The 12,562-nt window shown below is 33.5% G+C and overlaps 1 protein-coding gene across 1 annotated transcript in view; it reads right to left on the reverse strand.

The window, feature by feature from the left end:
• Positions 1-12,562, reverse strand: part of LOC137619496 (serine/threonine-protein kinase SIK2-like) — a 134,046-nt gene that overhangs the window by 29,777 nt on the left and 91,707 nt on the right. The window contains 3 exon segments of the mRNA XM_068349575.1: positions 5,529-5,652; positions 8,349-8,441; positions 8,443-8,520. Of these exon segments, the coding sequence (XP_068205676.1) occupies positions 5,529-5,652; positions 8,349-8,441; positions 8,443-8,520 (295 nt within the window).

Genomic DNA, 12,562 nt, shown 5'->3' on the forward strand with positions numbered 1-12,562 from the left:
ACGGAAGTGTACCGTAGGTGTTCCAGTTTAGTGTGTGGGTGAGTGTTCGAAATACATACACACACACACACACATATATAAATATTATATATATATATATATATATATATATATATATATATATATATATATATATATATATATATATATCTATATATATATATATATATATATATATATATATATATATATATATATATATATATACATCGCAAACATTACGCATTATTTAAGTTGCGGTACAGGTACTTTTGTTTCGTATGCTAATAGCTTTAGTAATTATAGGTTCAACGATAATATTTAGTTTAAATATCCTTCCTTCCTATTCAAGAGTTCAGTTCGGACGATAGGGAAAGGGAAAAGTTTGTGCTGAAGAATTTTTTGTCTGTAATTCAGATTAAAGGGCTTGCTTTATCATTCCGCCACAACATAAGTAGTAGAATCGTTTGAGAGAGAGAGAGAGAGAGAGAGAGAGAGAGAGAGAGAGAGAGAGAGAGAGAGAGAGAGAGAGAGAGAGATTCCATTCTCGCCAAGACCCATTACTGCCAATTCCTCCAAGAAAATATCTCCGAGTCATGTTATTGGCCTGAATTAGTGAAATCTCATTATTGAATATTTCAGCTGGAAAACATCACGCCAGAGAAACTGTATCCACAATGCATAATGGTTAACCCCAAAGTCAAAAGCATATAAGAGGTCAACCCACCACTCAGGTGGGCAGCGCTTCTGACTAAACATCACCAATAGCAGTCGTAGTAATGACGTTATTGTTAGGAACACCCTCTCACTACCTCTCTGTTTTCTTCTGTCAGTCCGTTTTCTACATCTCATGGACTACGTGCAGAGTTGGGCATTTTTCCTTTAGTTTCCCACTCAATAAAAAAGAAAACGGAGGCCCCGCAAATGTTCCCTCCAACGTCTGCTAGACACACCCACATTGTCCACTACTATTGAATGAACCTTGTATTTGTTCTTTCGGCCTTGGTTAACCCAATTAAAGATGTTACTCAATACGCTTTACAATGGTTAAATTTTAATTATCATGCGCACAAATGCACTATTTTTATATAGATAGTGTACATTTATTCAATTAGATATTAATATTTTTGGAAGGGGAGGGGATTACAATTCGTTAACACATTCCTTTTAAGTAGTCTGTGGCTATTTAATAACTGTGTTAAATTTCCCGGGTTTTAATAGATTATATAAATTAAATAATAAATAGTTTATACGTTGGTTATCTCCCGCTTATTTTAATATTCTAAAGCGGTTGATTATTTCAATAGCCCGAACCATTCAATTAAATTTACCATATTTTTTAGTTTTCAGAGGTAAGCTTCACATCTTATATTTTATGAAGATGTCATAATGTTTCTACGTTTTCAGTTATTTATGGAAAACCTGGGTAGTAGAAAGAGAATGTGAGTGGAAAATGTTATTCAAACAACCAAGCAAAGAATAAGTGTAAAAACATTAAACAACTTGTAAGCTCTGAAAATCAGAGATTCGAGTGGGTAGTAACCTGACAGCTGAACAATCTCGAATGCAGATTAGGCAACATTAATTCGATAATTACTATAAAAAAAACATAAGAACTGAGATTTTACAACAAAATGAAAGAATGGGATAGAAGCAAAAGACTTAGATAAAACGAACTAAAAATAGGATGAACAGGAAACTATACTCGGTGATAAGATAATGCCATAGCTATAACAGTAAAAGACCATTCCAAAATAAACATTCAAAAGATCTATGTAATCAAAAGGTAAACAGATCAAAATATGCCAAAATGTAAGCCCACCAATTATCCAGTGCTCCTCCATAACTGAATCACTTGCAGAAGTTCAGGGTAAAATGAGATGGATTTTCTAAAATCTTATAACTTCCACTTATGCCCGAGCATTATTCAACCAGCGATAACACTAATGGAAACGTGACAGATTTCACACAAAATGTTTCAATCTATAATAATACGGAGCCTGAATTTGTACGCATAAAAGCAGATATAAAGTACGAAGAACAAAACGGCGATGGATTCTGTCCCATTCCAGAGGCCAACAATATGTTAATGTCTTAAAAGTCAAGTTCAGTATCAACGGGGTGCAATAACAAAAAAAAAAAAAAAAAAAAAAAAAAAAAAAAGCCGAATTGCAACTTTTAACCCAGGCCATAACTTCACGAGATGTTAAGGTTATACTCTTTTAAAAGACTGACTTCATTAACTGTGCAAGAAATCTAAAAGTCCTTCCACTCCATGCTGAAAATGCTAGTTTAAACATTGTTTTACGAAAAAATAAAATAAGCTTTGTCACAATTTCGAAAATTCTTTGAGGAAAGGCCAAATGATTTCTAACTCTAAGAAACAGGAAGAAAATAATAATATAGAACCATTCAAAACATTGACAAATCAAAGGACTAATCTCCATTTATACTTTCATTATTGCCAATCAGAGCTATCTGCTCCTGGATTAATTGCTTGAAGACAATCCAAATGATTACCATTATTTACCATTACGATACGAAAAAAGTGCATATCCTCTTTTAGTTTCATTATTGCCAAGCAGAGCTATCGCCACCACGACCAGTAACGTTTAAACAATACTTGGACATCACTCTAATCCTTGTTATTATGAGGCATCATAAAATGTTTCATATTAAAGAAAGATGTTTGCGAATACATTAATGAAAATTGTTACTTTTGCAAGACCGCCTTGAAGGAATGCTAACGACTGCAAATAACCGATAAAGGGGTTGAAAATCTAGATGTGGCCGGTCTGGGATGCTGTCAATTTTTATGGAGACATAATTTCACTGACTAAATGCCATTTCATGGTCCAAAGCATTATGATTTCAAGAACGACAATAACAGATGTTTTTTTTTTTTTTTTTGAGTCCACGCTAAATCAAATCATCTGAAACTGTTCCCACGGGGCTTTACAAAGTTAGCAATATATTTGTGAGATACAGGTTGCACTGTATTTGATTAAAGATGAAAGAATGGGATATAACATCTAAATGTCATTGAATGGTAAAATATCCCAAGGAAGTCAAGGAGAGCCAGGAAGTATTTAACACACTATAAAATGTAGGATGAACTTCATTCACAAGACGAACAACCTAAACCTATTCGTGCTTTTACAGTTTAAAGAAGTAGACTCGATGACTAGACACATTGTCAATTAAAAAAGAAATATGAAATTACAGAACTCTTACTTTAATTGAAATCAAGTTTTTACCTGATATACTTATGAGACACCTAATAATGAAGATAATTATGATCATTCCACATAAAATTAAATATCAATAAATGAAATAAATAAAAATAATACTTTTAGGAGGTGTATGATGATGTGAATCAAGATTTCACTCCATATACCAGGAGTCATTGTTGCACATATACAGTATACGGCATATATAAAGTTTATATATATATATATATATATATATATATATATATATATATATATAGAGAGAGAGAGAGAGAGAGAGAGAGAGAGAGAGAGAGAGAGAGAGAGAGAGAGAGATAGATAGATAGATAGATAGATAGATAGATAGATAGATAGATAGATAGATAGATAGATATATTTCTATTTCTATTTCTATTTCTATTTCTATTTCTATTTCTATTTCTATTTATATATATATATACATACATACATACATACATACATACATACATACATACATACATATATATATATATATATATATATATATGTATATATATATATATATATATATAATTGTAAATGGATTTTGGATGGTTGGCCAGCCATTGCCAAGGATAAAACCTCAGTTTTACTAAGAAGTAAAAGTTGACAGAGATTGGAAAACAAAACAGAAGAAATGGAGCAGGAATAGAAGTCACATAAAAGGCTAAAAAGATAGCGAATCTGGATGACAAAGGGACATGACAAACATCCTTTGCACATCACTTGGTACTCAGGTCTGCTGTATTCCATCACACGTCCTTTTATAAAACTTGAGAGTTATATTTTCATGAAACATTCGCCTTTCAAGAATGAGAGCAGGCTATTTGCGTATTTGAGTTATTAGTCTATTAACCCCATTTCAAGGATTCTTTAAGTTTAGGTAAGCAAGCCGACTGTGTAACTGTAACTAGCTTGCTGTAAGTTATTAGTTGTTAGTAAACTTATAATTAGGGAAAGTATTGATGAGCCAGGGAAGACGAGGGTTACCAGTAAGCAGGAAGGCAAGGCCAGTAATTAGTCATCTGTTCTATTTATGAGTAACTTGTCACTCACTTCTAAAGGCACACTACCAACTTCTCACTTGCTACTGCTTAGTTTTCCAGACTTGTTCCCAGCTTAGCTAGCACCTAATTACTGTCATGTACAAGAGACTGTGACTTTAATTCCGTTAAACACTGTTACCATATGTAAACACCACTTGGCTAACGACTTCCTTTGAAAAAAAAAAACAAAGATAGAAAGCAAATTACACACAGCCTGTTCCATTACTTAACAATTGTAAATTGGCATTTTGGCTAAGGGGATACCTCTTTAGTTATTTTCAGGTTACCCGAGGTCGTGTAGTTTATTATAAATTCAAAATTTATCAATGTTAAAAGTGACATTCAAGAGCCCTCCTCAGTTCCTCTCTCAACAAAGTAAAAACTCATAGAATGATTCAGCTCACCCTCATAACATAACAGAGTAAATAAATTCTACTTTTCCCCATTTTCTAATCTCTATCTTATTTTTCACACATGATATCCATCTCTCACTGTAGTAATATTGTGAGACTCTTTGAATGAACTTTATGGAAATTCCAACTGCAAACCATGTCAGACAGCTCGAAAATGACATTGTGCACCTGGTAGTTAAATAAAAGCATTTATAAAGACCAATGCTATTTTTCATCGCATTTAATAACAATAATTTCCAAGATATCATATTTTCATTGGAAAATCCCTTTCCCCATCAATTTTAGGTGCTGGGTATCAATAGTACCAGTAAATAAAAAACAGGCATAAAATTAAAAAAACGGTTCCAACATGTGTCATCTATGAGCATAAAAGTAACCTGATAAACAATATGATACTTACGTCATATCTAATACTAAGATGCCATACTTTTTTCTTTATCCTGAGACCTATCAATAAATGCACAAATATACCGGCATTCAGGTGGTAAAAATACAGCCAAGTACAGCACTAAATCCTTTTTTTGTCTAATTATGAAGACCCAGTTTCGTAAACAAGAATGAAAATATACACTTCTTTTACTTAGTAAAACTTTCCTTAATCCCCCAAGTCCTAGAAATAACTAAGCAATACTTGAAAATTTCAAAAGGCATAAGAACTATAACTCCCACAAAGATTATTGTTAATAAGATGGGTGAGTAGAGTACAAAAAAACAACTGTAATTTTTAGGTATGTTAGTGATTATTACCTTAATCATGAAAATAATGAACATTTACTCTACCTTGCACACACAAGTGCTATCATTTCTAGACGTCTAGGAGACACCAACATCACAATCTCTTTTTATATTTATTCTCTAACCTGAAGACATGAAGTAGGGTATTCTGAAGCGGCCGGAGAGGACTCGATCCCGAAGAGCTGGAAGAGTGGGACCATCGAAGGGAAGCGCTCCGCACACCAATACATAAAGAACAACGCCGAGGCTCTGCGGTGGAAAGACAAGAAATTCTTTAGTTAAATATTCTCTACTGTTATTATTATCATTATTATTATTATTATTATTATTATTATTATTATTATTATTATTATTATTATTATTATTATTATTAATATTATTATTAATTATTATCATTATTATTATTATTATTATTATTATTATCATTATTATTACTAATTATTATTATTATTATTATTATTATTATTATTATTATTATTATTATTATTATTACCATAATTATTCATATCATTATTATTATTATTATTATTATTATTATTATTATTATTATTATTATATATTAAGCTACAACCCTAGTTGGAAAAGCAGGATGCTATAAGCCCAGGGGTTCCAACAGGGAAATTAGCCCAGTGAGAAAAGGAAATTAGGAAATATAAAATATTTCAAGAACAGTAACCAAATTAAAATGAATATACTTAATGGAGTCTTAATGTTATGAAACAATAACAAAATGTGTATAACTTTTTCTCATTTAATCGAAAGGCAATTTAATCAAGCTGCTATGATTCACCTGCAAAGGGTTGAGACTTTAGGATTAGAGTTGCCGCTATATTTTTGTAAGTCAAATCATTGTCATCCATGGAAAAAGATAATCGAGTAGATATGACATTGCCATTAATTACGGTCCAGTATCAACTCTATAATTAACTATAGGAGTTAATGATTATTCTATCATGGAACTCGACTTATGATGAAGACTGCTTATTTTATGCATGGAAAAGGAAATGGCAATGATTGTTAGTTTAAAAGGAAATCTATACAGTAAGAGGGTAAACTCCCCGTGGCCACTTTCTCTCCTTCTTGTTCTACATTCAATGTTGCTCTTTTACATCCATTTCCTAATGTCCATGCAGTACAATAAAATCTAACCTGTTACTGATGCCAGTAGCATAGCCTCTTCAAATACAGCGTGGTACACTTTACCCCGGGTGTTAGGTACCCTAATCTGTTACACAGATGCAGATTTTTTTATGTCAATGTATGACTTAATTGGCAGTAATGAGTTCCTCTAATCTAGATCGGAAGTGTTGAACAGTGTCTGAGAAAGTAACTTGAATTATCATTGGAATAAGGTCAATGACCTTAGATGTCAGGATGCCAGAAAACCTCAAATCAATCAATCCTCTGCTGGATGTGGCCTTATTAATCTTCTATGGTGAAAGGAAGGCTAACTTATTAGTTGATTAAAACCTTAGCCATGTTTATGCAGCCACAAAGACATGTCTTGTACCTAGGGTACGCTCCTCAATTTTACCAACTAATTAGTTGTCTGCTTTGACAGAGATGTAAGCCTGCCACCCCTAAAGAGATGAATATTGGGTACTAAGTTAGTTTTGTAAATAGATTGTCTAAATATCTCTTCAATTGGCTAGCCTTCTGAACAAGTTCCCTTAGTATGTTCTCGCGCTAGATAAAAAGAATAGTAGAAGATTTGTATGTATTTTTGCCTTACATTTCTAAAGGGAGATAGGTGAAGAAACTGAAAAAAAAGTGTCTTTGATGATGAAACGAATCAGCTGGACAGTGATGACATAATTAAGTTAAAATATTCATGAGTCTTTACATTGTACAAAATCAACTTTTTCATTTATGTAAGAATTTCTAAATATTAACTAATACTTTATACAGAAAGTGTCCAACATGCCTGGTAAGTTCACATAGCAGTTAAAAATATCCACACCAAATAAGATCCTGTTATTTAATCCTTTACGAATTCAATAAGATACTACTTTCTAAATGAACACTAAAGGATTTTAAAAAGAAATAACAAAAGTATTAAAAAAATCTATACAGTTTCTCCCAAAAATCCTCTACTCAACAGATTTCTAAAGAAAAGTTAAGCGAAATACAGTTCCTCAATCTTACCATTTAAGTGAAGCCCCTCTCCACCTTTTATCTAAAAACTATGTTATTTGCCTTTAGATTGATCATTTCCCGGACTGAGACATCCGTGTCTATAAAATTTCCAAGTAATTAGCAGGTGTCTCGCTTCATGTTCCCCTTCACCTTGGAGCTTATACAAACATGTAAAGCACCCGGAAGACTTTCGTCTTGAAAAAAAAAAACACAACTTATTTCATTGATACATTTCTTTTTCTTTTGAATGTTTATACCAACAGTGTATTAGAATTTTCTGTTGATCTTTACTGGTACGCAGTCTCTTATAGATACCGAATCCTCATATTCCCCTGAAACCCAGCTAGGATGTCGTGTCCTTATTCACCGAGAGAGAGAGAAAGAGAGAGAGAGAGAGAGAGAGAGAGAGAGAGAGAGAGAGAGAGAGAGAGAGAGAGAGAGAGAGAGAGAGAGAGAGGAGAGAGAGAGAATTTGCCCCCCCCCCCCCCCCCCCTTCGACCTCCACTTTCCTACTTATGTCATACCCAATTATCTAATGATCTCAATCTAACAGTATCATGCAATCTTTCATAAGTCAATATACATTATTCATCCATGATTGGGATAATGCCTAATAAATCAGCAGCCTCAAAAGAAACATAACTTTCATAACTTTGTAAAACTCCTACGTAAAAATTACGATCAGAATTCAAATCAGCTTTTCATCCAAAAATCGTGACAGAGGCATTTGTGCATCGAGGCTGTATTAATCCACTTACCTGCAGAACTGACAACTGTTTCTTGTCACTCACAGTCTGAATAAGACTTACCCAAATATCTATTTCAGGACCGATGTATTTCTTTCCCTCGAACACCTCAGGAGCAGCATACGGCGGCGACCCACACCAGGTATTCAGGGTGTCCGCCGGGGGTGTAGTAGTTACTGAAACCCCAATCGGCGATTTTCATATTCATATTGACGTCTAATAATAAGTTTTCTGCCTGAAAAAGAAAGAAAGGGAATATCAATGGTTGTTTATCTAGTCAGCTCAGTAGCAAAATATTCTGTAGACACAAAGAGCTCTTTTTAAAGTATCTGGGTACAAGAATTTAAAACACTGTGAAACAACGCTTAACCATTTAGCAATGGTACGTTAATTAGTCAACTTAATGTACTGCAAATGAACAGCAATTTCATAAACAGATTTAGCCTGTCTATTCTCTTTAAAGTTTCGTCATCCCTTGATGAGAAAACTTTACATACGATTTTCTAACAGCATTGGTCCTGTTTTGGACAGTCATGCCACGCTTAGGGTAAAAAAAATATCTGCCAAAGATAAGCAGCTGATAAAATCTACCCTGTCATCTTCTTCATGAGTATCCATAAAAGTAAAAAAAAAAATAAAAAAGTAGAAAAAAAAGAACTAAGTAGATAATTTTTTATGATAAAAAATAAATATTTTGGTATCCAGGAAACAATCCAATGCTTGTTTCTTATGATGTAGATTTTTCTTAATGTACATACAAGTACACACAAACAAATATAAAATAATCAGTAACTGACACAAAGGTAGGTCATTGCAGTAACATAAAGTGAAAAGACTGTTTCTGGGATACAGATAATCTCGGATTTCATCTTGAAAATAAAAGTTCAAGAAAAAACCTTAGCTTAAAATATTCATAACTATTCCCAATGCAATCCAATTGAAGTTCTAGCTGACTAATTGAACGCTTTAGTAAATAAATAAAAAGGATCTAAAGAAAGAAAGGTCAAAACTAACTGTAAAGATCTGAGACTTGATATCCACAGTATAATTATTATAAGAGATCATTTAAATAATTCTAATCAACAAAAGTCTATCCTTCATCATTCAAGAAGAATAGTCTTCTGAAAAGAACCAGTGTAGATATAAGGCACAAAAAGGTACACATTCTCTACGTCTGCGGAAATCTAAGAGACACATGGAATAGTAAGGCTTAGTGGAATTTGGGTTCCAGGGACCACACTTTGGCCAAGTAGGTAATTCAGCACCAAGATGCACTTGGGAGGAAAATTCCGTAGTTGAACAGTTAATTGAAAGTTGAAAGAGACTGGATAGCAAGACGGTAGGCAGGAATTGAATATTGGAATGCAATAGAAACCTAAAAGGTAAGTGGAACTAGGGACCGAAGGGATGATGCAAATACCCTATAATAATGCCTGGTGTGCATATCCACAAAGCTTCAAGGTCTCATATGCCCCTCCGCTCATGGAGATAAACCCGTTGTCTCTAGTAATGTCACGTCTGGAACGGTAATACAGCAACTGATGTAAGATGTCAAAGAGAACCGACGTCTTTGAAATATAAAAAAAAAAAACTCTGGTCCTTTAGATTTCAAATCTAGGTTTAGGTTCCTTGTTCAGCTCATATATGATTTTTATTATATTGTGTGAGTCAGGTTTACTTGGTGACTAAGAGATGCACATTACCTAACAAAATACATCTGAAACATAGTCCACCTATTCCAGAGCCCATAAGGAATACGAGAGTGATGTTTACATATCTATTCAAAAGCGTTTGCTTGGATGTATAAAAGAAACGACGGTCAATACTTGGCACGACTTAAAAAAACAAGTATATTTAGATCTCTTTTCTAAGGACAGGAAGTTAAGAAATCAGTTTTCAGATACGTGAAAGGACTGATTAAGACATTTTTTAGGCTATTCAGTGAATAAATCAATAAACACCTAAAGAGGGAAATAGGGAAACGGAGATAGAAAATTCTACACTCTTAGTAAAAAAACCTAGAGAGGCATTGAGGCCAGTATAGGTCAATGCCATATTCACTGTATGATAAAAGTTCTATTCTCCTCCATCTAAATTAGTTTGTTTGAAAATACGAACTTTTTTTTTTTTTAGTCTTAGGACTAATTGGTTCCCCTTTTATTCCCCAAGCCTTTCTCACCAATAAATTTTGAATTGCTATCAAAACATTTATTTGTATCCCTTAAAACCCATCATTTCACCAGACTAAAACTCTTCAATCCACGTGTTCTCACTGAAGACATTACAGTTTCTATGCCAAACATTTTCCATTCCTTCACACATTTAATTATTAACAATTTATATAAACTTAGCTGGGTGTTAATTTTCATATTCCTAGGAAGATAAGTTCGAAGAAATTTTAGCCTTATATTCCAATTTATGACTACTATAAAATCAACTATAATTCCTACACCTACACCTGGGTCACAATTTAAAATACCTTTTCATCTATACTACCACATCAAGGTCGTTAAATTTCCCCTATTGTGTCAGTCACTACAGCATACAGGCTCAGCAAGACTTGTGACTTATTCATGAGTCTGTTATTCATCCTGCCTTCTCCAGTCACTGTATAGCCATGTCTCTTTTCAGTCTTGTCCTATTGCACCCTCTATAATTTCTTATTTCATAATTGATAAGCTGGAAAAAAGTGAAAAATAAAATTCTAGCAATTTTCATACAATCACCAAAATTAATCACCATTTGCTACACTTCCTCGACGTCATTTTCAAAAAAAAAAAAATTGAAATAATTTCATTCATTCATATCTCGCCATATTCTTCCTTTTACCTAACAAAATCATTTATTTCAATACTTCCAAGCCCTATATATATATATATATATATATATATATATATATATATATATATATATATATATATATATATATATATATATATATATATATACATATATATATATATGTAGATATATATATATATATATATATATATATATATATATATATATATATATATATATATATATATATATATATATATATATATATATATAATGTACATATGAAAAAAATGAAACCGCAAAAGTTATTGAAGCTGCAGCTTAGAATAAGGGCAATAGAAAAAATGGTAAAACGACAAGGCTTCAGACCTTGCAACTTCCAGAGCATTAGGTTACGGAAAAAAAGACCCTAAGAAATATCTTGCAGGAACACTGTTTGGGGCCATTTTAGCAGCAACTTCCAAGTTGAGCCCACGGTAATGGTTTCTGCGCCTGATGTTCATATTCTGAAGACAATTAAAGCACCGTCAAATACTTTATTTACGATGGAAAAATCGAGGCGAAAAAAACAATATACTTATATTTGGAGTTGTGGTGGCCTAATGGAAACGTCGCAGTCTAGTGATCTGCTGGACTGGGTTTCGAGTCCCACTGATGCTCGATAGTTTCTTGTAGTGCCTCCAAGGCCAATGTTGCCTCCAACATCACCATAGTTGCGAGCTAAGGATGGGGCGTTTGGCAGAGCCTACAGGTCTACCTGTCGAGTCATCAGCAGCCATTGCCTGGTCCTCCCTGGTGGAGAGGGGCTAGGGCGCTGATCATATGTACTGTATATATGGTCAATCTCTATGGCATTATCCTGCTAGCAAGGACAATGCCTCTGTCCCTTGCCCCTGTCATTCATGAGCGTCCTTTAAATCTTTATTAGGTTATAGGGAATGAAATGCACCTGAAGGAAAATTATGATAGAAAAGAACTGCTCTTAAATTGAAGCCAAAGATTCAACTCAAACTACAGAATATAGAAAGTTTCAGTTGCGAAAGTTACGGACTAATCACACTGACTGACACTTGATCGTACAATCTTCTAATAGTACCTGAAGGAATGCAAAAGCGGATGCAAACCACATGGCCGGTCAAGTGGCAGCTTCATCAAGTCAAGTAGTTCTCGAGAGCTCTGGTTATACAGGCGAGGCTCTAGTTACTTTGTAGTTCATGTAAGGCTTCTCAGAAAAAGAATCATATTGAATATAAAATTTTTAGTTTTCTTTCTTTAAAAAATGCAGTTAAAATGATTAAACCAGTCATGTTTTACAAGTTACTTAATAGGAAATTGGATAGGTCACCCAAACGTTCCTCCTCAGTTTTGAGCAACAGCACCCCCCCCCCCCCCCCCACAAAAATGACAAATAACTGACGATGTACATTCCTCGCCAAAACATGATTTTTTTTTTTTTTTTTTTTTTAAATATCCCATAATTATATGCTGTCTAGATT

The sequence above is a fragment of the Palaemon carinicauda genome, chromosome 26 (assembly GCF_036898095.1).
Source record: "Palaemon carinicauda isolate YSFRI2023 chromosome 26, ASM3689809v2, whole genome shotgun sequence".
NCBI lineage: Eukaryota > Metazoa > Arthropoda > Malacostraca > Decapoda > Palaemonidae > Palaemon > Palaemon carinicauda.